General features: G+C 43.3%; 1 protein-coding gene across 5 annotated transcripts in view; it reads right to left on the reverse strand.

The window, feature by feature from the left end:
- The window catches only part of MAPK9 (mitogen-activated protein kinase 9), a 60,262-nt gene that overhangs the window by 18,827 nt on the left and 14,321 nt on the right, over positions 1–27,114 (reverse strand). For all 5 annotated transcript variants that reach the window (XM_039252828.1, XM_039252829.1, XM_039252831.1 and 2 more), the window contains exons 2-5: positions 24,209–24,379; positions 12,761–12,890; positions 9,806–9,864; positions 6,686–6,824 (exon numbers count right to left, since the gene is read on the reverse strand). In XM_039252828.1, coding sequence (XP_039108759.1) covers positions 6,686–6,824; positions 9,806–9,864; positions 12,761–12,890; positions 24,209–24,330 — 450 coding nt within the window. In that variant the 5' untranslated portion in view covers positions 24,331–24,379. The remainder of the gene's footprint in view (positions 1–6,685; positions 6,825–9,805; positions 9,865–12,760; positions 12,891–24,208; positions 24,380–27,114) is intronic.

A 27,114-nucleotide genomic window follows, 5' to 3' on the forward strand; every position in this document is an offset into this window, starting at 1 on the left:
CATGTGATGGTCATGGAGGAGGGCACTTTTCGGGATGAGCACTGGGTGTCGTATGTAAGAGAGGAATCACCGGGTTCTGCTCCTGAAGCAAAGACCACACTGTATGTTAACCAACCTGAATTTAAATTTGAAAAAAAGAAAGAGAAAACATGCCCCATCTCCAGCCACTTCCACGTGTCAGAGAATTCTTGGCTTCTACTGATTTGGTTGGAACATACTTTACTGCTACCTGCTGGAACACAATGATAATAAAATGCAAATCAGGCTGTCAGGTGTGGGCAATGGTCCTGGCAGGTTTCGGGAGAGGTGGCCAGCCTCTGGATGCCTACCAGCAGGGGGCTCTCCACTTCCGTGCTGCCCTCTCATTTGCCTCCACACAAAACCAGTGGCAGCTTCCCAAAACCAACTGGACTTAGAGCTTCAAGGCAGCAGAGTCAAGACAGTTCTGTCCTTTAAAATCTTGAAAACCACCCCAAACAAGGAAAATAAGAAACACACGTTAAAATACAAAGGACACCTGAACTTGGGGCTTGACCCACAGACTGTGGGGATGGCTAACAGAGCGCGGTGTCCCTGGGACGACAAACAAGAGTGCACAAAGCAGAGAGCAGGAGGCCGAAGGCGTCACCCCATAAAGCACCACCAGGCCTGGTCAGTTCTCAGATCAGAGCCCACTGACTGAAGAGGTGTCCTAGGAAGGAGGACCCTGCAGCTGGGGCCAAGCGTCCACTGCCTTGATTTCCCCAGTTCTTCCCCACAAGTACCTACAGCCACTTGCCTGGGTGACTGAACCTTGGGGACAGGAGGCTAAGCAGTTATCTGGAGGACTTCCAGACACAAGGTCTGCGTGGACCCTGCAACTCAAAGACCCACTTAGAGGGGGTTGGGAGGCTAGGCAATACATGGAGACTGGCCCAGACCTCTTCCAGCTCCGTTATGATTCTCTTTCCCAATCCGTATAGAAGAAAAGAATGCATTTGTGCAATCAATGGCTTCACGCCATCCCTGGGGTCTCATTAATCCGTTCCAGCAACTCCTCCATGTCACGCCTCGCAGCTGTAACCAGGACTCCAAGTTGGCTATGCCGAAGAGGTCTACGCTCTCTAGGACCACCTACTTTCTTCAGCTGGACTAGTGAGTCAAACTGAGGTGTGACAGCGACCACTGTCCCTGCATTCCTTAGGTTGCGATGGTGGCAGTAATCTCTAACCCTCCCGGCTCCCCCAGATCAATAATGCTTTTGACTCATCTTGAGGGCACGGTCTCACATTTCCACTTGCCCTTCCCCATCGTGATACTTCTTAACCTCGCAGGCCAAGGAACCAATGCAGGGGTCACTCCAGCTGCCAAGTGTATCCATTTCAATCATACCCTCGCATGGCAGGGGAGGTGACTGCCGGTGGGTCCATGGATCCAGTGGCCCATTGTGAGCCACCAGAGTCAGACCCCTCAGATTTGAAGGTTTGGGTCACATGCAGGCAAGCCATAGTGACCTGTCAAGGTGGTGGCTGAGGGTATGGAGAATGGAGAAGGGAGAGAATGAGCATCTGTCGGGGCCCACAGAGCAGCTGCAATGACAGGAGTTATCGTTTGTCCCAGGAGCCTACCTCTCCTCAGTTTCCCCTCAAGAAGAGAGGCCCATGGGGAGCATGGGGAGCTTCTCCTGACCTGTGTGGCTCGTGGTCAGGGACTGTGTGGGGCAGGAGCCCGTTCCTGTGAGACACCAGACTTCCCGGCAGGCGGCTCATGGACTCCAGGGCAGGTGAAGCTTTCTGAGGGCTGTCCTGCGGCTCTGCCCTCAACCCCTCTGAGGGGTCAGACCCGTGCTGCCTCCTGCTCGCCTCTCCACCCGCTCCAGTCCGCTCCCCAGCTCCTCCTCACAGGCCTTCTCCCGGTACGCATCCTGCAGGTCCAACGAAGGCCATCCTGGCATGCCAGTGCTGTCTGTGAAAACCCACACTCTATGGGGACAAAGCGCAGCAGAGAGGCAGGAAATGACGTGGCTGAGTACAGCACGTTCCAACCTCAGCAAGTGTGGCCCAAGCAAGGCACGGGAGACCACATGGCCAGGAGCTGCTCAGGAAGTGAACGACAGGTACTCCAGAAGGGAGGGTGCAGCAGGGATGGCCACCAAGGGAGCTTTGGGGAAGATCTGTGTAAAGGTAAAGGCAGGCCTCCCAGATCCCTCCAGCTTCCCCCAGAAGAGAAGCCTGGGCTCCTTCTTCACTCCTACTGGCCCATAATCGAGAAAAACTGAAATCAAGTTTCCAGAGTTGGGCCTCAGGCATAATCCAACAGATGTGCCTGTATGCGGCGCAGGGAGGGCATGGGTGAGGAGTGCAGCCTGAAGACAGGGCTCTGTGATGGAGGTCTGCACCCCGCCTTGTGAGAACCCAGCCCAACCCCATTTCTCCCAGCTCTATGGCATGGCCTTCCAGACTGAAGGGGCCACCAAGTGCCCACCACAATTAAAAATTTTCCACATCAAGGCATATTATCGTAACATTTCAGAATGCAAGAAATAAAGGAACAGTTTTAGAAGACTCCAGAGATAAAACCCAACAGGGTACTTGCAAAAGAAGTAAGAATGGTATTAGAAATAGAAGAATAGAAGTAGAATGCAAGAAGAATGGTATTGGAAAGCTCAAAAGCCAAACCCCACCACACTATAAACGGGGTGCTGCATTTACAACCTGGAGTGCAACTGATGTGTAACAAAGAGTTCTATGTCCACCCAACTCTGACGCATGTGACAGGGCAGAGTAAAGAGTTTCAGGCATCGGAGGCCTCAGAAAACTTATCTCACATGCACCACTTCTGGGGAAGCTACTGGGGGATGTGTTCCACCGAAACAAGGGAGTAATCCAAGAAAGATGGGGCAGGGGTCCGGAAGCAGGGGGTCCAACACCAGGAAAAGGTGAAGGGGACCGCCAGGAAAATGCTGGGGCCGGGGCCTGGACAGTCCCTCTGCATCAGGTCTGGGGGCAGCCGCCCAGCTGGGAGCAGCGCTGAGGCTCCAAGAGCGAGATCTCGCAGGCGACGCCACAGAGCTTCACCTGGCTGAACAGGGAGAACCTAGGTGCCCCACAGAAGGCTTAGCTTTAACGTAGTGAGCAGGCAACAGAAACCACCCCCTCCTTGAAAAACAAAACAACGAAAACTGAAATGTAAACAAAAGACAAATGCTGCTAATTCCAGGGACAAAACGTTGAATACGATCATGGTATAAATAGGAGGCTGTGCAGCAGAGAGCATGGAGGGGGTCACCATGATGTAAAATCCATTATCAATACCGGCCCAAATCTGACGACACTGTAAATACCTGGAAGAGCAGGAAAGGTGTCAGGGGGCGGGTATGGGTGGGCAAAACGGAGCGAAATCGGTACCTTATGTCCCCAACTGAAAAGAGGCCAATGCACAGAGATCTACTATTATTTCAAGATACAGAGAGAAACACCAACATGACTGCTAAGAGAACAGGGTTTGCTTCTGAGGAGTGAGAAGTGACAAGGAGGGGGTGGGGACTCTTTTTTTTAAATAAATATTTGTAGAACTATTTAATCCTTAATTAAAATAAAGAACAAATCAACCAACTTGCTCAGCAAGTTGTAGAACAATTACATTCAAGATGATCTCCTGTCTAAAAAATATAAAGTCAAAAGGACATAAGTCCATGCGGATGTGTTGCCATCAGCATAAAGAAGAAGGGGGTGTCACTGTAAAGTTAGGAAGGAAGCACACTTAACTGCCATCACTGGCCACCTCTAGGCAGCAACAGAGAGCTGGGGACCTTCTACCTCTTCTAAGTTTTGAATCTTAGAAGTGATTCTAAAAAGTGGTGGGATCGTGGGTGTTTTATTTTTCAAATAATTAAGTTTTATGTGTAGTATGAAAACACTTTAATAAGCCAAACCGGAAGTGTGTATCTTGTGTATGGGTCCGTGTATAGAAGAAAGGACTGGAGAGGCTCATGGACAACCGGTAACCCACTAAAGGGCTCTTGCAGTTCACCTCTTGGGTCCTGGAGGGGGTCCCAACAGGGGGCTCTCGCTCTTTGCTTTCTCTCTCTTTCCCACACGGACATGCAGTACTTTTCACGAGGAAACACAAAGCCTGGCAGGCGCACAAATGTGTGAACAGATATAAGACAGGAGTGGCAAGGCCCGTGGGGTGGTGGGCAGGGTGGAGCAGTGGTCCATGGAATCATTTGCTCAGGTGTTCTCAGGTTTCTAAACATTGTGCTGGGCAAGGCAGACACTTCTTTGGACTCTCCTTGACACTGTGGTCAGCAGGGGCGGGACCAACCTTCAGGTACCCAACATTCTGTAACATGGGCGTGAGTGTGCCTCAGCCCTGGAAAGGTCCCCAGGCATGGGAGGGTATTGCTTCCCCATGAATCTCCTGGTCCAGGAAGGGAGAAACAAGTGAGGCAAGTTGTTTCCCTTTACAAAACTGATAAGGCTGAACATAATGAGGCCTAGTAATAATAAGGCCGGACATTTATTCTAAAGGGTGAATTTAGGGGTGCCTGGGTGGCTCAGTTGGTTAAGTGCCCAACTTTAGCTCAGGTCATGATCTCACGGTTTGTGGGTTCAAGCCCCATGTTGGGCTCTGGGCTGACAGCTCAGAGCCTGGAGCCTGCTTTGGATTCTGTGTGTGTTCTCTCTCTCTCTCTCTGATCCTCCCCTGCTCATGCTGTCTCTCTCTCAAAAATAAATAAAACATTAAAAAAAATTTTTTTTAAATGAAGGGTGAATTTAACACAAAATGTGTTCATGAGTGTCTTAATTTATATAAAGGCTTATGAAAATTTTAGGAAGATAAATATAATGGTATGTTGTGAAATCTTTATTTTTAATTAAAAAAAATTAGTATTACTTATTATGCTAAGTGAAAGAAGGCAGTCAAAGACAAACGCCATATGATTTTACCCATATGTGGAATTTAAGAAACAAAAATAAACAAACAAAAAAACAAGCAAAGGGGAAAAAACGGAGAGAGAAGTAAGCAAAGAAGCAGACTCTTAACTCTAGAGAACAAACTAGGGTCACCAGAGGGGAGGCGAGGGGGGTTGGGTTACATAGGTTGATGGGGAGTAAGGAGGGCATACGTTGTAATGGGCACGGGGGATGTACGGAAGTGCTGAATCATTATGTTGTATACCTGAAGCTCATATTACATTACATGTCAACTAACCGGAGTTTAAGTAAAAACTTAAAAAAGAGGAAAAATGCTATTTTTAAACCAAATGTGTATTAGTTTAACTGAACACTTGGTGGCAGCAAAGGCCATATTTTAAGCAACAGCACGCAGCCAGGACTTCTCAGTGTGTGACGCGCCACACAGGCCCAGGGAGGACCAGGTGTGCTGCTGGCTTGCTGGCTTTGGGGTCACAGACCTGAGGCTCAGGACAGGGGAGGGTGGCTTGGTCCTCTCCGGGTGGGTGGGCTGTGCAACTGCAGCCAACATTTCCTGGCACCTAACTGATCTACTCTGCACCATTGAAAATCTCTCTATTCTTTTCTGTGTGAATAGGCCTCATTGTTCCTGTCTCACTATCTTTCTCCCCACACAGATTTTCGTTCAGAGAAATTACAACTTCTTGATGTTGGAACAGAATATCTACCGACAGTCTGTCAACAGAATTAGTATAGTAATAATTTAGGGAATGCTAAGAACGTTTCCAACAAAATGATATGATCTCTGCCTGTAGCCTCACTCAACATTTTAGTTGTTAAAAGAAAATTCTGTCATGATATTCTGTTTACACAGTGCTACAAGGCAAAAAATAACCAAGAGCCCCTAAAACCAGCTTAGAAAATTACACTGTATCTCACCGGTTTTTAAATGTTACTTTCTGATAGTACAGGCAGCTGTCATTCAAATCCCAGGGGACTTGGGTGTGTCAAGAGGCACACCCAAGGCCATTCCCAAAGTTCCCAACAGTGGGGCTGAGGTGACAGAGTGGCAAAATTTTACAACATAAGAAATGGATATTTGGCCTATAATTTATGTAAGATTTCTCAAGCAACAGTATCATTTACTACTTAGCCTCTAACCTTTCCCAACTCCAAACCTAAGTTCCTGGCTCATTAAAAATACAATTTCAAATATGGTGAATATATTAAGAATAGATGAGTCTGGGTAAATAGTTTGGGATAATTTTGGGAGTTTTCTGTCCTGTTCTTGTAATTTTTAAGTTACTTCAAAATTAAATGTTAATTTTTTTTTTTCCCAGCATCAAATGGAGCAGCCAAGCCTGCATCCAAGGTGACTCAGGCAGGCTTGAGCAAACCAGGCACTTCACGAAAATGTCTTCTACTCTCAACAATATTTGGAAACTCTACACAATCCCATGGTTTCTTTGGATTTTCAACACTGACAAATTTTTTAAAAATTGGGGTACCTGGGTGGCTCAGTCGGGTAAACATCCAACTTCAGCTCAGGTCGTGATCTCACAATTAGTGGGATCGAGCCCTGTGAAGGGCTCTGTGCTGGGAGCTCAGAGCCTGAAGCCTGCTTCAGATTCTGTGTTTCCCTCTCTCTGCCCCTACCCCACTTGCGCTCTGTCTCTCTCTCTCTTAAAATTTTTTAAAAAAATATTAACTTCTTTTGTACCTGGAGAATTATGGTAACAAAATGATCATGATTTTAAAAACCAAACTGACATGGCATCACTACTTACTCTATGAATGATACCAGCCGAATGCAGATGTTTAATACCACAGAGCATCTGGTAGAGAAGGTAGGACATTCTTTCATGGTCCAACTCCATATGAATAACCTGGCATAAGTTAGCATCCATTAATTCCATGACCAAATACCTGAGGAAAAAAAGATCAGCCATGTACACATAAAAATCACCCCAAATTCCTTCATGGTTACTAAACTCTATAGGAAACAGTAATAACTTACTACCTCATTACTGCACTGGCTAAAGTAAAAAAAAAAAGAAAAAAGAAAAAAAAAAGAAAGAAAGAAAAGAAAAAAAAGATAATTTGCTTTCTCCAAATATTTATAAGGTATCCTGTAAAGAAGTAAACATAAAATGGAACTTAGTAGAAGCTTAGGAAAAAACTACCAATTTGATGTATTTCAAGTTAAAGACAAAACAATTTCATATCATAGTAAATTGAATCTCAAAATTCAAATTCTCCTAAATATTTATTTACTTATTTATTTGCTACTGGATCATACTTACCAGGAGAGAGACCATGCTCTAACTCACCTCATCTTAAGAAAACTTCTGACCTTCTTCTCCTACCAGCTGTGGAGCCATGTGGAGCCATATTCTCACTCTCTTTGCAAGCAATTCCCCGAAGAGGTCTCTATACTTGGCATCTCCAATTCTTCTCCCATTTTCACTTACTCCCATTTTGGTAGAGTTGTGCCACACCGCTCTGCGGGCACTGTCCTCCTCAAGGCCCTTGATGACTTACTGCCATACTGTCAAATGTCACTGGCTGATCGTGCCCTGTCCCTTTCCCCAACTTCTTACTGTTGGGGGTACCAACCTTTGGTCCTTGGCCTCCTCCTCTTCTCTATCACATCTTGGTCATCTACTCTGATCTCTGGTCTCAATGCTTTAAATATGATCCACAGACTGTCAGCTCTCATGTTGCTGTCCTCCACCCAGGCCCCTTTTCTGAACACCCACTTCCCAGGCCAACATGAGCATCCAAGAGACGTCTTGAGGCCCATGTCCAACACTGAGCCCGGCTTCTACCTCACCCTCTCGTCTGCTCAGCCTGAAGTCCACCTCACCTCAGCTGGGAGCACCTTCAGCATACAAGGGGCTCGGGCCAGCGCCAGGTGCCGCTCTCAGCTCCCCTACCCTCACACTGCAGTCCTCCACAGTGGAGTCCTCCACACCACAGTCCTCATACTATAGTCCTCACACTGCAGTCCTCATATTGTAGTTCCCACATTGCAGTACTCACACTACAGTCTTCACACCACCGTTCTCACACCAGTCCTCCACACTGCAGTCCTCACACTGTAGTGAAGACTCCCACTACAGTCCTCCACACCAGTCCTCAAGCTACAGTCCGCACGTTATAGTCCTCACACCACATTCCTCACACCACAGTCCTCATGCCAGTCCACACACCACAGTCCTCACACCAGTCCTCACACTGCAGTCCTCACATTGTAGTATGCCCACTATAGTCCTCACACCGCAGTCCTCACACCGCAGTTCCACACCAGTCCTCACATTGTAGTCCTCAATTGCAGTCCTCACACTACAGTCCTCATACCACAGTCCTTAAGCTACAGTCCTCAGACTATAGTCCTCACACCACTATCCTCACACTGCAGTCCTCCACACTGCAACCCAGGAACCAAAATTATTCTTTGAAAATGTAAATGTAAGTCAGGGAAGCTCACGCCTCTGCTGAGTCTTACTGCTTTGTCTTAGAGTAGAAGGAAGTCCTTACAATGGCCTAGAGGCCCATCAGTGTCTGGCCCTATCACTTCTCTGAGTGACCCCGACTTTTCTCCTATGCTCCCCAACTCCAGCCACACTGGCCACTTGCAGCTCAGAGCACACCAGGAATGGCACCACTTTCACATCTTTTGCCTCTTCCTTCTATCTTGATACCATCTTCCCTCAAGTACCTGTGGGACTAACCCCTCACCTCCTTCAAGGTTTTCTTCAGATGGCACCAATTGAGTGATGTCTTTCTCCTACCACCCTGCTGATGACTGCAGCTGGACTCCTAACCCCCAGCACTACTGATCCCCTACACCCAGCCCCACTTCTTCCAGAGCACTTGCCACATCCTTGTGATGGCATCATTTCCTTGCTTGCACTGATTGCTTATCTTCTCTGGCCATCTCAAAAGCTCTAAGAAGGACTGTGACCACCTGCAATTTTTTTTTTAAGTAGGCTCCAAGACCAGCACCAGCCTAATATGGGGCTTGAACTGATGACCCTGATCAAGACCTGAGGGGAGATTAATCAAGAGTCAGATGCTTAAGAAATTGAGACACCCAGGTGCCCCTGACCTGCAATTTTTAATAATAAAAGGGATTTTTGCCTGTTTTGGATCATTAAAATATGCCAGGCCCAAGACTGCCTAGCACACAAATGGCAATCAAATATTTTTTGAATGAATACACCAGTAAATTTAGGATGAATCGGGATTATATTTCAATATGATAAATTAATATTTTATTGTTAGTAAGATAATTCTATTTCAGATTGTGGAAACATAAGATTTAATGACATAATCACTTCAAATAATAATTATAAACACTCAAACCCTACAATCTTGGGTTTCGGGGAATGGAAAAAAACATTTTATATTTCAGCAAAGTGAACTGGCAGCAGTAACGCTCACTGCCTCTGAAGAATTATTTTCAGTCATATTTTACCTGCTATGGGGATGATAATATCTAGGCACAAATAATGAATATTATTATCTATCTTTCTTAACATTTCTCTTCCACAGAAAAAAGTGGCTAAGATATCATTAAAAATATATTGCTACTTGGGGCGCCTGGGTGGCTCAGTTGGTTAAGTGTCCAGCTCTGGATTTCGGCTCAGATCACGATCTCGATCGAGACTGGCATTTGGCTCCATGCTGGCAGCGCAGAGCCTGCTGTGGATTCTCTCTCTCCCTCTTTCTCTGAAGCCCCGCTTCTCACACACGCACGCTTGCTTGCTCTCGCTCTCTCATAAGTAAATAAATAATAATATATACAGCTACCTACATTTCCTAAGTAAAACAAGCAGTTATTTACTTTTCTAAGTTTTCAGTCTCTGATACACAGTGTGTTACTGAGTAAAAATTAAACTTACACGTCTTGAAATTCTTCTAGAGTCTTCTGTGGTGTAAACACATTTAACAAACTAATTATCTGAAAAGAGAAAATTTATTTTACCTCAGCATGTCATAACTCCACTTAATTACAAAAATCAAGCTTAACGTTAAAATGTATTAAAACTGAAAAAGAAATCACAGCAAAACTCAGTATTTATTATTGTTATTAGCTTTACCAAAACATCCTATTACATGGCCTTTGAGAAAAGTTCAATGATTAGGGTTCTCATCTTGGAAATAAGATGTACTTTTAATCAAATCACATTTTATGTGTCTCTAGTGACTGATTATGACAGAATTTTAACATATAATGTCTTTCGGGCTCTGAACATAAGAGTAGAAATTGTGGCCAGAAAAACACCAAGGCAATGTTAACTCTGAAAACTTAAATACTATTTACAATCTAAAAAGTTTTGAAATATGAAGATGAAGCTGTAATTTTAGTATGACAAAGATTAACCCTTCACAGTGTTATGTATTTACTGAAAGGGTTCTAGAAAGGCCTCTACCACAAGGCCTTGGTCCTGGCACCCCAACAGTTAAACGATGAGCCCCACTGATTGAGCATCAAACACACATCCTCAGTCATTTCAAATGAGCAAGGGCAAGAGGAATGATTCAGTATACAGGACTGGGGCAGCTGGCTAACCCAGGGAAAAATAAAACCGGGTCCATATTCATTCTTCACATCACCTCCAAATGCAACACAGATTTAAACATAAATCATGAAATCATAAAACATTGTAACATGGATAAACATTTATGTAATTCTAGTGTAGAAAAGCCTTTTCTAAGCATGACAGGAAACCTACGAAACTTGATTATGTTAAACCTAAACCGAGATTTAAAAAAAAAAAGTATGGCAAAAACAACTTAATTGAGGTCAAATGGAAAAGAAGCAAGGGTTGGCAGCTTTAATATCCAAGGATCTTCTCTAAATGCATAAGAAAGACACCAACAGCTGAAGGAAAAAATGGGAAAAGGCCACGGAAAACAAATTCTTTAAAAATAAATGGCTAACAGAAATATGGAAAGGAGCTCGACTTCACAAGTAAGAATAAGATATCATGTGTCATCTCTTAGATTGGTAAAGTCTGACGACAAGCCTGAAGGTAGTGCTGGGGGTTCTGAAAGAAAACTCATTCTCAGACAGTCTTTTATGTATAGATATAAAATTTTATATATGTATATATAGATGTTTATTCATTTTTGAGAGGGAATGGGGAGGGCCAGGGAGAGGGGGAGACAGAAGATCCGAAGCAGGCTCTGAGCTGACAGCAGCGAGCCTGATGTGGGGCTCAAACTCCAGAACCATGAGATCATGACTGAGCTGAAGTCAGATGCTCAACCGACTGAGCCACCCAGGCGCCCCCATTCTCAGGCACTCTTAACGGAAGTGTACAATGGACAGTCTTTCTTGAGGTCAATGTGTCAGCACAGATTAAAACCAGAAGTGCACAGTATATGCTTTGGCCAAGAAGTTTACCTGGACAAGTGTGTGAAGTGCATGTATAACAATGTTTGTGGTAGCATTGATTATAACAGCAAAAACTGGAAACAATCTAAATATCCAGGAACAGGTGACTGGTTAAATAAATACTGTGCATCTGTACCATTTAAAAAATGGCTTCCATCTATGCTCATTAATATATCTGAGGTCCAGAAACATTCCATGAGGGAAAAAGCAGGATGTACAATAACAGAGAAGGTCGTGTTCATGTATGCATGTACATACGTGTATAAGAACGCTCACCAAAATGTTAATGATAATGATCTGTGGGATTTGAGGATTTTTGCCTCTTTGTTTATATCCTTTGAATTAAAAAAAATAATAATAATAACTACACTTTTGTATAATCTGAAAAAAATCTAAGTGTATAAGGAATATATACTTATATTCAATATATACAAGAATAAAGCATGCCTTGGAGAAATTAAAAACAAAATCAAAAGAATAAACTTATCTTAGTTTTGTCTGTAATGTCCCTACACCAGAAAGATGCTACATTCATGCTACAGCAAAGGGAATAGCATGAAACTCAGTGTAGTCTTAAATACTCATCAACAAAAAAAGCGGTCACATAGAGGTGATCTCCAAAGTCCCGTCAAGACATAACAAGTGATTTCTTATTACAAGGCAAGGTTATCAAAATCATGCTCACAATAATGCTCAGAGACCAGTGGTGGACATCCAATGTGCCTGAATGCCTCATCTTCTGGAAACATACAATTTCTCCTTGAAATTTACAGTGCTTTGATTTCTGTGGAGATGCTGAGTAGATAGCTATCTTGAATATCACACCATCTACTAACATGTATTTAAACCTGAAATGCCCTTAGGACAAGGTAAAAAGCTCCAGAACAATGGTTTTCTAAAAAAATATGTTGTTGTTTCTCAGTTTGTTAGGTCAATACTGTTGCCACTGCATAGAAACAGAAATACTGAAACTGAAACAATTACAGGGTTAATTGATATTGCTACCTGTCTTCAGTGACCGAAACTGGGCCGTGATGCTTCTGGTTTACTGCAAATTCTCCAATGTTGATTAAATATTTTATCAACAGGGGCACCTGGGTGGCTCAGTTGGTTAAGCATCCAACTCTTGGTTTTGGCTCAGGTCATGATCTCATGGTCTCAAGGGTTCAAGCCCTGCACGGGGCTCTGTGCTGACAGTGCAAAGCCTGCTTGGGATCCTCTCTTTCTCTCCCTCTGCCCCTCCCCTCCTCATGCCCTCTCTCTATCAAAATAAATAAATAAACTTTAAAAATTATTTTAAAAATATAAAAAAAGAATTTTATCAATAAAATATAACCATTTAAATAGTTACTGTTATTACTAGTTTACCCTATGTCTAAACTCAACATATTTCCAAAGACCCAGAAGATGATCACATTGTGGACAACATTATGCAGAGAAAACATATGTAACTTACATTTTTATGATTGACACATTTTAAGAGGACGAGTTCACGATAAGCTCTCTTTGCATGGGTTTGATTCTGAAAAGGACGGCTTAGTTTCTTGACTGCAACATTTATCCCAAGAACTGTATCAAAAGCAGCACTATAATTAGGAAATATAATAAGGAACCCATTAGACTCTGGAAAATACTGCAATGTAGAACATACATTCAAGGCATTATCTTTTTAAATAAGTAACGAATAAGGAAATCTCTTTCTGTTTGTTTCCACTCAAGGTACTTCTACACGTCAAGAGCAAAGTAAACTGGCTGTTAGTGTGGGACGGACCAGTCGCTCTGCAGAGATACAGACAGGGCAGCTATGGTTAGGATGGGATTCAACGGTTCTTTGCACACTGCCTTCTCATCATATTAGCTGAGATCATTATACTCAGAACCAAGTAATTCAATACATAGCATGTAAGACCAGTTAAGAAATGAACTCTTCAGTTTAAATATGCCAATAAGTTGCGGGGAGGGAGGTCACTGGTTATCACAGAATAAAATAGAAGTATATTCTGGAGTATCACAGTGGAAGAAATGGTTGAGCTCATGAGAAGAATATAATAAATGTAAGTTTTGATTGTGTTTTTCCCAGACAAAAGAATCTAAAGAGAAAACAGAAGCCAAGATCTCAGCTCATGGTTAAATCCCCAAGACACAAAACCGCTAACGTAAGCAATTACTATATATAAAATTCTACTAGAAATAACTCCTTGTACTATTATAGTAAGAATAAAATCCTGCAGAGGCTTGTTTCTGGCATCTCAAGTTCCCAGTTGAAATTTATAGTTCCTTTTCCTCCAGAAAATAGATAGGGAGAGTTGAGTAGCCTGATTGCACATTTTGTACAAATTAGTGCTAATAGCACTACTGGTGTTATTATTACTTTTTGGCTACTCGTTAGAGGTTAAAAGCTGCCAAAGACCACCTCAGAACTGAAGCACTGTTTAAATTTTGTTTCTATTTATTCTATTCAGTTTGTAACATCATTTCCACTTATACACTCCTATTAATGTTTTTTTTTGCCAAAAGCCTTAACTTAATTGAATCAGCTTTAAATTGAAGGCTGTTCATGGTAGCACATGTTAATGATTAGAAACTTCACGTGGCTTTGTAATTGTTTCTCTTTAATTCAGTTCACAGTATGTGGACATGTATGCACATATGTAAACCCACATGCCCATATGTAAATGCACCACTCATATGAATTATAAAATGTTGAAGATAAATCTACTGTGCAATAGGTAATTAACATACATACATGTGCATTTGTAACTACATATATTTTTCAGTCTTAAGAACTTGAAGACAGATACACCTTTCTTGACCTCAAAAGTTTTTGTCCCAAATGAACCAAATGGAAGAATTCTGAGCCTCTGAGCAGACACCTACTTTCCCCACTAGTAGTTCCAACTGCAGGAGCAACTGCCTTCAATTTTTCCTGGTTTTAATTCTTACGGTCACTTCTCAACTCCAGATGAATATCTTTTTATCACTATTTCCTCATGTATCAACTTCAGATATTGTCTGTCTACTCCCCCAAGCTGAAGATTTAGCCTCTTACTTGAAAGCCCCAACTCTCCCAGCTTTTTGCTCTCATGTCATGTTGAACTTTTCCCTTGGTTACCTTTGTGACTTTAAACAACGTGCCTCAATTTCTTGATCCATCAACCTTCAAGGGAACTTCTGGACTACCAGTATGTAAGATGAGACCATCACATTCCACCCCTTTTGCCTCCAGGGATCTACTCTCTTTCCCTTCCTCCAAACTTCTGTCTCAAATGGTCAAGCTAGAGAACATATCTATTCCGTCCCTACAACTATGTCTTCTGTGTTTTTTTCGGATGTGTCTAAAAGTTGAAAACCAAGACGCAGAGAGTATGCATGCACATGCAAACATTGCTAATTGCAGAGCTTGGATTACAGTTCGTTTTCTAAGGGTCACATGACCCTTCTTGTCACTCACAAGGGAATGAGACTGTTTCTGGCATCAAAGTCAGATGGATTTTCTTTTCTTATATCCCATCAATTGTTCAAATATCCTGTCCTTTTAAAGCTGTTTGACACTTTAGACCACGACTTTACCTAGCTGTTCCACCATAAGTTTCTAATAAGCATTTTTTCTTTTTTTAAATATTTATTTTTCAGAGAGAGAGAAAAAGAGAGAGAGCAGGGGAGGGGCAGAGAGAGAGGGAGACACAGAATCTGAAGCAGGCTCCAGGCTCTGAGCTGTCAACACGGACAGCTGATGTGGGGCTCGAACCTACAAACTGTGAGATCATGACCTGAGCCCAAGTTGGATGCTTAACTGACTGAGCCACTCAGGTGCCCTAGCATTTTTTCTTTTTAAGAGAAGAAAAATACCCCTTTCTAAAGTCTATCCCCAGCGCTTCCCACCTTCTCACTCACATGAACTATTGCTTAGAGTCTAGTCCATTCTTTTTGAAGATATGTTTTCCTGGAGTTTCTTTCAAGGCCTGCTGTGCAGCCACCGTCCTGGGGCTTCTCTTCCCTGGCCTCCATGCTTCTGGGCATACACGTTCCTGCATTCTCTTTCTTGGTGGAACACATCCTCAAGGAATTGCCTCAAAAGAGTCCACAGAAGATAAATGATCTTATTCTGTCCTCATTCTTGACTGATAGTTTGTCTTCTGTCTCAAAACAAATTTTCTCTTGAAACTCCACAGATTTCCAACATTGAGTATTGGTGAGACTATGCCTGTCTGATATTCATCCCTTTCCTTCTCTTCCTGTTCCTCAGTTCAATGCTTTATCACAAAGAGTCATGTTTTGTCAGTATCCCCAAAGCCTCCCCTTACTAATCACTATCCCTCCTGTCCCCAAAGATAACTACTTCTGACTTTTATGATCATCACCTCCTTGCTTTTACTGGCTAAACGTGCATATTCAAGCTCCCCCCTCCCCATGGCCCCAACCTCTCGTGGCTTAGTTTTGCCTGGTTTTTAGAACTGCTTCTGTCTGACTTCTTTCACTCAATATTACATTTGGGAGACACCTGTTGTTGTATGTAGCTATAATTCATTCTGTGTCATTCTGTGTCATTCCTTTGCATGACTACATGCCATGTTGCTGGATAATTTGGTTGTTTTCTGTTTGCTAGCAATTGTAAGAAACACAGTCATAAATATTATCTAGGTCCCTTATGCACGCATTTCTGACAAGTAGTTAGCTAAGAGTGGGAATGCCAAGCCATTTTCAAAGCCAATTTTTAGGCATTTGGTTTTTATGTATACTGACCTTGTATTCTATAAATAGGGCTAAGCATATTCATTAACAAACAAGAGATGGGAGCTAATACAATCACAACAGCCCTTTATTATTTTTAAATGTCTATTTATTCTTGAGAGAGACAGAGACACAGCATGAGCAGAGGAGGGACAGAGACAGAGGGAGACACAGAATGCGAAGGAGGCTCCAGGCTCCAAGCTGTCAGTGCAGAGCCGGACGCGGGGCTCAAACTCACAAACCACGAGATCATGACCTGAGCTGAAGTCAGACGCTTAACTCTCTAAGCCAGGTGCACCACAACAGCCCTTTAGAAGCAGAGTTTGTTCTGGCTGCTGGGAAGAGGGGAAAGACTGAGCGATTTTTACCCTGAGAAAGATTAGACTTGCCACGGCTGCCTTGAAGGTGGGAGGTGGGGGGGCACATGAGAAGGAATGCAGGAGCCTCTCGGAGCACAGTGGCCTTTGACTGACAGCAAGGGAAGGGGACCTCAGACCTACAGCTGGAAGCCACTGGGTCCTGTGAATGTGCTCAGAAGCACATTCTTTCCTAGAGCCTCCAGATAAGAGTGCAGCCCAGCCAACATCTTGATTTCAGCCTCATGGGATGCTGGGCAAGAACCCAGGCAAGCCCATGCAGGTTTCTGGCCTACGAGAAGTATGAAATTGTGCATGTGTGTTGCTTTAAAACACCAAATCTGTGGTAACTTGTTACGCAGCAAGAGAAAATGAATACATCATGCCTCCTGAATTTTTTTTTTTTTACCATTTTGTCTCTCCAGGATTCATTCTGAATTTTTTTTCCTGACTCACCTTTCAGATTGATAAATCTCTCTGTAGTTATATCTAATATGCCATTAAACCATCCATTAACTTCATAATTCAATTTCTATATCTTACAGTTCTAGAGTTTCGATTAAGCTTTTTTTTATGTCTTTATTTTTCTAAAATTTTTCATCTTGTCTTTTACCATCCTGAACACAACATCATAGCTATTTAAAAGTTTGGATCCAATAACATTAACATCCCCTGTGGATCCGTTTCTTTTCTCTGTTGTTTGTGCTGGGTCATATGCATGCTGTCTACTCTTCTGTGTGACTAGTTATTTGTGATGGTGTGTGGGACTTTGCACTTGCAAAACTGCTTGCTATCTAGAAATAGTTTGATATCCAGAATTTAAATTCACTTCTGCTGTGCACCTGGTGGAGGGCACTAGCAATCTGGGTTCACTTCAGTTCAAGTTCAGCAAATGAGATGATTTGGGGCTGAGTGGCAGGGCCTGCAAGGGTGTTTCTTTCTGGCTCATTCTTAACTTCTGGGGTGCAATCCTTTTTTGGTCCCAGCTCAAGGTGAAAAGTTCACCCGGCCCCTTACAGGGCTCCAGGCTACAATCCCTGTCTTCTGGTCACCCAAGGCAATACAAAGTATAACTCAATCTCTCAGTTACACATTCTAGAATTTTCAAATGTCCTCAGGGGAAAGAGCCCCAAATTTTGGGCTTCCCCTACTAGTCTTCTGTCCGTCCCTGGATCCTAGCCTACTAATTCTTCACTCACCTACTTGCTCTCTAGGTGCAAATGCTGAGCATGGGGGTGGCGGGGGGATGTTGAGAGCCAACCAGCATAACTGTTTCACAGACATGCTTTTAATTAACACCCCTATTTCCGGGCACTCGTTTCATCTTCGTTTTCTGTCTCTGTCATCTCTACACCCACAGCTTCTTTGGGGTTTTACTCTAGATAGGTTCTCTTCCTTGCTGCAAATGTCTCAGCTACTTATTCTCACTTCCCCTGCTCTGTTTATCTGCATCAAGTTTCCAATTGCTTCTTACATTTCAGAAACTTGTTAAAAGCTCTCATCCCACTGACTACGGTCAGTGTCCTCCTGCTGCTCTCTTTGTTGGGTATCTGATCGATCATTCTAATCCAGAAGCTCTGAAACTGCTCACTTTAGAGGTGAGGCTGTGAAGACCTACAAAGACCCAAGGATCTGCCCAAGGTCACAAAGAACTGCTGGTGTGTGGCTCAGAGCCGGACTTGGAGCTCAGTTCTCCCACATTACAGCCTTCTTGTGCTTTACACTATAAACCTTCTGTACCGCCAAAATTTTGTTACAGACATTATATGCTTATTTACTTATAGAAATGGAGAAAAAAATAAAACAGCGTAAGAACAGGCTGACGTTCATGGGTGAACAGAACTAGAGAGAGAAAAAGGAGTAAGAGCTAGACTAACCCTTTCATGTTCGGTTGTAGCTGTGACTTCTAGGGTCTGCCAGACCTAACATTAAACTTTTTTTTAAGTTAAACACTTCATGCAACTGTTCCATAAAACAGATAATTCTCACTATTTTGAATGAACAGCTTGAGATTTTAGAAGGAGACAGAAAAACTGAACAGATATGAAAGAAATGTACACACTTTCCCCCCACTACAGCTTCAACAAAATCTTGCAATTACTTAATTTTACTAAATAATGTAGTTGATATTTATGAAGAATTCAAAGCAATAAACATTTTAAACTTACTTCCTAATTTATTTCACTAACATTTTTAAAAATGCTTATTTATTTTGAGAGAGAGAGAGAACAGGGCAGGGGCAGAGAGAGAGAGACAGAGAGAGAATCCCAAGCAGGCTCCATGCTGACACTGGAGCCCAAGATGGGGCTCAGTCTCACAAACCATGAGGTCATGACCTGAGCTGAAATCAAGAGTCGGATGCTTAACGAACTGAGCCACCCAGGCTCAGTTTCACTAACATTTTTAATGAACAAAAATATAGAAACAAGTAAGAGGCAATTGAAAAAATGATTCAGAATTAAGAGTCAGAATATTTTACTCTGGTCCTGGTCCTCATTCTTCCACTTAATCCCATATCAGTACCTGCTCTTTGGTTTCCCTGCACCCCAGTCCCTAGGTTTTTATAAAGCTCTAGTTTAAAAAGACAATTAACAAGTTTTTTTTTTTTTTTAATTTTTTAAATGTTTTATTTATTTCTAGGAGAGAGAGAGAGAGACAGCGTGAGCAGGGGAGGGTCAGAGAGAGAGGGAGTCACAGACTCCGAAACAGGCTCCAGGCTCCGAGCTGGCAGTCAGCACAGAGCCCGACGCGGGGCTCGAACCCACGAACTGCGAGATCATGACCTAAGCGAAAGTCGGACGCTTAACCGACTAAGCCACCCAGGCGCCCCGACAATTAACAAGTTTTATAAACCATGCACTATTGCTACTATATTTTCTTTTCAAAAATGTAAGAAAACATATCCCCTCCCCTCTCGTTAGTTTCCTATTGCTGTAGTAACAAGTTACCACAAATTTGGTTTAAAACACAAATCTATTGTCTTCTAGTTCTGGGGTGTGTGTGTGTATGTGTGTATGTGTGTGTACATGCATGCAAGCACACGTGCACATGTGCACATCAATCAAGCATTTGGTTCAATCAGAGAGGAGGCTCTATTCTAAATGTGAGTTGAGATTAGCTGGGGACATTTCACAGACGAGATTAGTCTTGAAAGACCAGCGACAGTGTCTTAAAGACTGATGGGCTTCTGAGGACAATCCAACCAGGACATGCAGCAGGGACAAAAGTCATGGTCGTGCTTGCAGGGAAAGAACTGCTGCAGAGAACCAGTTACCTAGAAGTCAGGGCTTGATGGTGGGGGGATACTCAGGCCCTTCTGTTTGGGGGGAAGAAAGGGGTCTGACTGGCACCATTAGAAGTTTCTTGTTCTAGTCATGCAACGAAACAAGGTGAAAGATCCTCTCCTTGCACCATGTCCTGAACACTTTTCTTCTGAGGCCCTCAAAGCAGAATGCCAATATCCAAGATGCTGTGCAAAACAGATCCAGGAAAAAACCCTCAGAAGACGGGAGGGGGTGCGGGGGTGGAGCATCACAGGGAAGTACTCTCTCATTTTGAGGATCACCACTGCTGCGGCTCAAGGGGACCCTGGAGCCTCAAGCCCAGCAGGGAGGTGAGGAGTAGCCACCTGCCTGGCTGGCCGACGGTAAGGCCACACGGGCTCTGGGAAAGAGGCAACAACGTGATGACAGAAGGCAGGTCTCCAACCATGTGGGCCCAGCTCCCAGGATGGCACTCCATCTGAAGGCCAATGGATGAAACATCCCAGAAGCCCAAGGATTTTCACAGCTGTACAAACATCTCTACCAGAAGACCTCAGTCATCCGAATCAAGTAACTAACCCCTTCTCCACATGTCGCGTGAAGTCAGCCCCACAGGCGTTGCTTTGGTAACAAGTAACTGGCTGGGTTAGAAAGGTAAGTGAAAGAGTGACCTCGAAAATCGTGAGATAAAATGTTAGCTGTGCATGGGCCCATTAAGTTTTAATTAATTACGCTTAATTAATTCCAAGTAATGACTTCTTTCTTGAGCAGAAAACAACAAAAACCCAGCCTTTGATCTTGCCTTACAATCAAAACTCAGGCTAATGGGAATGGGAATTTGCAAGGGAGGAAATTTAAAATGGCATCAGGGTTTTACCCCCTGAATACTACTTTCTGCCTACCTTTCTACATGGGGGATAAAAGCTGCCCTCACAAGTATTAACAAAATTGTCATGAAATCACGTAAAGGAAAACATGAAGATTTAAGTGACTTTCTATTAAGATTCTGTCAATATATAAGTCAAGCTACTACAGGGAAATGGGAACATATTTTATACACAACATAGTGTAAAAATATCATTACATACGATACTTTAGTATCAGGAGTTAAATATCCAAATGACAAAATGACAAAACAGCCTTGCTGTAAGGCACCTTCCAGTTTGCTTTTCTTTTTTTTAAACTAGGCTCCACACCCAACGTGGGGCTTAAACTCACAACTCTGAGATCAAGTCTGAGCCACCCAAGCTCCCCCCCGCCGCCCCAGTTTGCTTTTCTTTTTTTAAAGAATATGTTTGTGGTGAGATTCACATACACACAAAATTAACCATGTGAAAGTGAACAATTTGGTGGGGTTTGGTCCATTCACCATGTTGTGTGGACACATCATTCCAAAAGATACAGAGGAAAGCCCATACCCAGCAAGCACTGTCCCATCCCCCTTCCCTCTTGCCTCTGCTAACCACCAGTCTACATCCGCCCCCATGGACCCACCTACTCTGGATATCTCACAAAAATCTGGCTTCTTTCATTTGGCGTGCTTTTGAGGATCGTCCTCGTAGCATGTGTCAGGGCTTTGTTCCTCTTATGAATCAGACCCCGTTTGTGCACAGAACACAATTTGTGCATCTATTCATCATCTCCTGAAGGACATTTGGGCTGTCTCTACCTTCTGGCTACTGCAAATATTGCTGCTACAAGTCTGTGTACAAGTCTTTGTTGGAACATTGGTTTTTAATCTTTGGGGTATATACCTAGGCGTAGTTCCTGGGTCACGTGGTAATTCTGTGTTGAGGATCCGTCAAACTGTTTTCCACAAGTGGCCGCACCATCTTACATTCTCACCAGCATCGCACGAGGCTCCCACCTTCTTCATACCCTTGTCAACATTTGTTCTTTTCTGTTGGGTTGATCACGGCCATCCTAGTGGGTATGAAGTAGTATCTCATTGTGGTTTTGATTTTCATTTCCCAAATCACTAATGCTGAACATCTTTGCATGTGCTTATTACCTATTTTTATATCCTCTCTGGGGAAATGTCTATATAAGTCCTTTACCTGTTTTTTTATTTTAATTGGGCTGTCTTCTTAAAGTTGTAAGTTTATACATTCTGGATACTAGACGCTTACCAGATATATGATTTGCAAACATTTCCCCATTTTGTAGGTGGTTTCTTCACTCTCTTGACAGTGTCCTTTGATACACCAAAGTTTTTAATTTTGATGGAGTCCAATTTGTTCTTTTGTTGTTCATGCTTTTGGTGTCATTTCTAAGAATCCAAAGTCATTAAGCTTCCCCCAGGTTTCTTCTAAGAGTGTTATGCTTCTAGTGCTTACATTTAGGTCAATGATCCATTTTGAGTTAACCTTTTACACGATGTAAAGCAAGGGTCCAACACATGGACATGGCTTTTGCATGTGGATATCCACTTGCCCCAGCACTATCTGTTGAAGAGACTGTTCTTTCCCCATTGGACGACCGTGGCGCACTTTCCAAAATCAACTGGCCATAAATGTACGGGTTTATTTCTGGACTCTGAGTTTAACAAAATTTTTTTAAATTTTTTTTATAGTTTATTTACTTTTGAGACAGAAAGAGACAGAGCATGAGTTGGGGAGGGGCAGAGAGAGAGGAAGACACAGAATCTGAAACAGGCTCCAGGCTCTGAGCTGTCAGCACAGAGCCTGATGTGGGGCTCGAACCCATGAACCATGAGATCTGACCTGAGCCAAAGTCGGACACTTAACCAACTGAGCCACCCAGGTGCCCCAACAAATTTTTTTTTTTTTAATTCAGAACTTTCCATCCTATAATTTTGACACTGCTTTTCTCAGATGAGGTTTAGCTTATAATGGCATGTTAGGAACATCTGTTTCAAAACTAAAACTTTTTAAATAAAAAATACACATCCATGATGAATAATTTCATTATTAAACATGTCTATAAAAATTAAGGATAAAAAGTAGCGTATACAACCTAGAAGTCAAAACCAACCTTTGAAAAATGGTATTTTATAAAGTAGCATGTGGTTTTACTGTTATTTACCATGCTGTCATGAAGTCATTAATTTTAACTGCCTCCCATTTACAAAACCTTCTGTTTTGCAATTACTTATGAACATTTTTTACTCATGAACTTTACTTACAATTACTTATGAACCACACTGGGAGTCAGCCTCTCAATGTGGTTATTACATTAAACGTTGTTAATACCAGCCTTGCCAAATTACCTAGATCAAATTACTATGCAAATCCAAATAAGAGATGGATTATAAATCAATGTTTTATTGTCTAGAACTTTTTATACTTATCAAAGTGTCCTCATCTGAACCATCCATTGACTTTAAAACTTTTTTTTTTTTGGCACAATGGATTTAAATACCAATACAGTGTGTTGTCTGGAAATTAAGATCACCCTTATTTTAGACCCAGGCTGAGCATTCCTCCCAAAGAGCCCCTTCTCCTACGTTAGTTTTTCTGTGAAGCTCTGAACAGTCATCTCCTCTTTGCTTCCAGGGCTCCAACCACCCACAGGCTGAAGGAAACAACTGACTTCCAGGATCTCAGGTCTCCTGAATGGAGAATCAGTTAATTACAAACCACTGATTCTAGACTCAAAATCTCTAATGAGCACATTAAGCCCCCTGCCAGAACATCTGGCAGAGTCCTCATTTATCTTGAATCCCCTCTGCCTACAAGTTGTAAACAGTGGATATTTAGCTCCATCACAGTTTCTTTTAGATGCAAAGACAACTTTGTTTTTATTGACCCAAAAAAAGAAAGAAAAAAAATAAAAAAGAAAGAAAAAAAAAGTCTTGCCCAGAAAACTACGGGTTAAAAAGTTTGGGAAGTGCTGATAACTGTAGTCTAGAAAACACGTGAAAGACTTTACCTTTAGCTGGCCGGTGATGTCGCGGCAGCTGACTGTCTTACCATGCAAGAGACTAAGGTTCAGGGTCAGACCAACGGTTCTGACGGGCTGGACACATGGCTGAAGTGAGACACCAAGGAAGAGACGGCCAGCCCAACCCCTCACACAGCAGCCCTTCCTGGTTAATCCATGGGGTGATAATGACACTGACTGGCCTCATCCTGCCAATGAAGGGTAAGGCACTGCAGTGACGGCGCCTAGAAATGAATAGGAGTGATTGGGGATAAAAGGGGGAGGAGGGAGGGGTGGCCAGGATGAAGAAATGAATAAAACTCCAAATATCTGTTATAACTCACTGTTATACCTATTACTCTAGAATCTAATGACAGGGGGAATGGGAAAAAAAAAAGAAAAGAAAAGAAAAAAGAAACAAAGGGAAAAGAAAAATCACAACCTATGTAAATTTATGCAGTATTCTAAGAATTGAGGTCTGTATCCTACAATATGACTACATATAACTAGAACAAGAGCTTGATTCGATTTAGTTCAAAAACCTATTGCAAAGAAAAGAGGGTTTGGGTTTTTTTTTTACCATCAGCGTTTCTAAGTTCTGACAATTTAGTTTTCTTGGGTTTTTATTATGACAATAACTCAGTCCACGCTATTGAAACAGACCATACTTACCAAACAATCCCTTGGGCTCCAGAGCCAATTGGTTTCAACTGCTGGTAACGTTTCAGGACAGTGAAAGTTGAGTCTGCCACTTGCACACTGTAAAACTGACTATCACATTTACTGTCACTCATGATGTAGTATCATAGAATATTCCAAAGAGCTGGTACAATCGTTGGGCTCCTTAAAAGAGAAACAGAATGAACATGCACTCTTTCTGAGATGATACAGGCACAGCTCACTTCACAGGGTTGCCACCTTATTGGTAAGTAAGACAACGTGGCTGTAAGCTGATAAACTTGGTTAGACCAAGTCCTGAACAAAGTGCGAAACAAACAAGAAACAAAAAAATGCAATGACATTTCAGAGGCACAAGACCATCGTGAAAAGAAGGGACGTTGAGACCCCACATGGCCACATTTTAAGGGAGCGGACTTGAAAATAACAGCCCTTCTTTTATTTGCCCATTTTTGCTAGACACAACAGGATTATGTCACTGAATGATTCTCTGGCTGCCTCACCCAGGGATGAAGGCACTCAGGAGAGGTCTCCAAGGGATTCTGTCTACAGTTCCTGCAGAGAACACAAATGGGCCAGTCTTCTAAGTCCACAAATTCAGGTGAAATGATGAAGCAGAAAGCAAGTCCTACTACATATCTAGATTGTAAAAGGAGGAAGTCATGGAACGATGGGGCGTTGGGCCTGGTGACATGGGTGTGTGGCCATGCATGCCCACGGATGTGCTCTGGCCTCCTGACCATGGTCCTAGAGCTGGCCCGCATTCCCCAAACCCCACATTCCTGGTGGGCTCAATACAGTTGTAGCCAGAGAACCATTGCAACCTGTGGTCGTTAACATGGAGGCTCTGGCGATAGTTCATAATGAACTCGTATAAACTGGTGGCTTGGGCAATAGGCTGAGACCCTCGCCCTGCAAGAGCCTGTGGAATTTTATACAGAAAACAAGCAAACAGAAATCAGCAGATAGTTACATTGATTTGGATCCCTTGTTTGAAGACGTTTATTTAAAAGTCAGCAAACGATTTCTTTGGCTCTTTTTTAAAAAATTAAAAAGCCAACAATAAAGCCACAGAGGTAAACATTGTATGCTGTTTAAAAACATGGCATTTAAATTTTATTCTACAGCCTCAGCAAATTCTTGTTTGTTCTACCATCTAATATTTAATGCCTACCTGCTGAGTTCTCTGTAGTGATAATTTGTATTTCAACACAGTGCCGCCTAGAATTTCCATTAAACTATGGAAATAAATCAATTAATAAATAATAAGCCTAAACAAATTCATTTAAATCAAATGAAGAGTTTCTCCAACTGACTACTGCTTCACCCCCGCACCCCCCTCCATTTTTTTTAAGTTTATTCTTATTAGTTTTGGGAAAGATACAGAGAGCAAGTGGGGGAGGGGCAGTGAGAAAGAATCCGAAGCAGGCTCCATGCTCAACATGGAGCCTGACTGGGGAGTTGAACCCATGAACCCATGAGATCACAACCTGAGCTGAAATCAAAAGTCAGACACGCAACTGACTGAACCACCCAGCCCCCGCCCCCCACCCCTTTTAACCATTCTCCAGGCAGGAGCTGAGGCACAGCAGTTAGCACCACCAGCGGCTATGACTGAATGTGCTGTACACCGGCCGGGGAGTGCCTCCGGGAGGCCAGCCTGCATTAGATGAACAACACACTGCTCGTGGCAACCCACAGCGGGTGATCAGCCCCTGCCACATGGTGAGCTAAACAGCTCGGCCACGCCATGCTGCGGTGAGGAGGGGCCCTAAGCTCCCGGAGGGTGAGGACAGGTCTGCTTTGCTTACTGTGGCATCTCACGCTGCTGGGACAGGGCCACAGTAGAAGCAGTCAATAAACTCTTGCTGCTCTGACCCATAATTCAGTACCTAATGATTCCCTCACGAGGCTGCTGCATTTTATTGACATCTGAAGGAATATCTATTTCTAAAGATCAATCTTTAACAGTTTTTATGGGGCTGAGACAATTCAACTCAACGTTTATGGGGTGCCTTTGTATAAGACGTGGCAGGTAACAAGGTGATAAAGCAAGCTCAGCTCATCTTGAAGCAGCATATAATCCACTAGTTGGGGGAATATCGTAACACAAGTTATAATAACATAAGGGCATAAGCAAAATGTAAACCAAGGCAAAACAGGTCCTACCCTCTGGCAGGGGTGCAGAAGACAAGGAGAGCTTCATGGAGGAGGTGGCATCTAGACTGTTCTGCCAGAGACAGACAGCTGAGGTGCAGAGCTTGAGCTAACTGCTCAGAATTGGCTCCTGGGGTGTGAGTGCAAAGGTTCAGAGACGGAACTCGGCAAAAAGGCAGGCAGCCACTACATTCTGCTGGTTCTTTGCCCAATTGCAATATGCCAGCACTGCCAGTCATCCAAAAAGCACTTGCTGACACCACTGTGGACAAAGTCCTATGCGGGAACAGCCAGTGTGCCTGCCCCTGGTGAGTTGGCAGAGAGCATACACTGTGGGCACGCTCAGGAAGAGCCCCAACACAAGGAGACGCCTAAACCAGGAGGACAGAGAAGGCTCCGGGCTGCAGGGAAATGAGGGAGCTTGTGCCGAGAGGTGGAAGTGGCTTCTGGGTGTGACAAGTTGTTTGAGAGTTAGTTTTGCTGGGCAGCGGGGGAAAGAAGCTGGAGAGAAGAAACCAGGCCAGATCACCACAGGCCCTGGAAGTCGCTGGGGGCCATCTGGACCTGGGCCTGAGGGCTGTGGAGCCATCAAAGCAGAGAGGCACGCGCTCTGGCTTGCTCTGCTCAGGGGTCATTCGGGAAGCTGCGAAAGGGATGGACTGGGGTGGGCAGGGCTAAGACAGACAGGGACAGGGAGAGCAGCCAAAACACAGCAGGGTTGTGGCGGGTGGGAAAAAGAAGTA

The sequence above is a fragment of the Hyaena hyaena genome, unplaced genomic scaffold (assembly GCF_003009895.1).
Source record: "Hyaena hyaena isolate Hyena2069 unplaced genomic scaffold, ASM300989v1 scaffold_428, whole genome shotgun sequence".
Classification (NCBI taxonomy): Eukaryota; Metazoa; Chordata; class Mammalia; order Carnivora; family Hyaenidae; genus Hyaena; species Hyaena hyaena.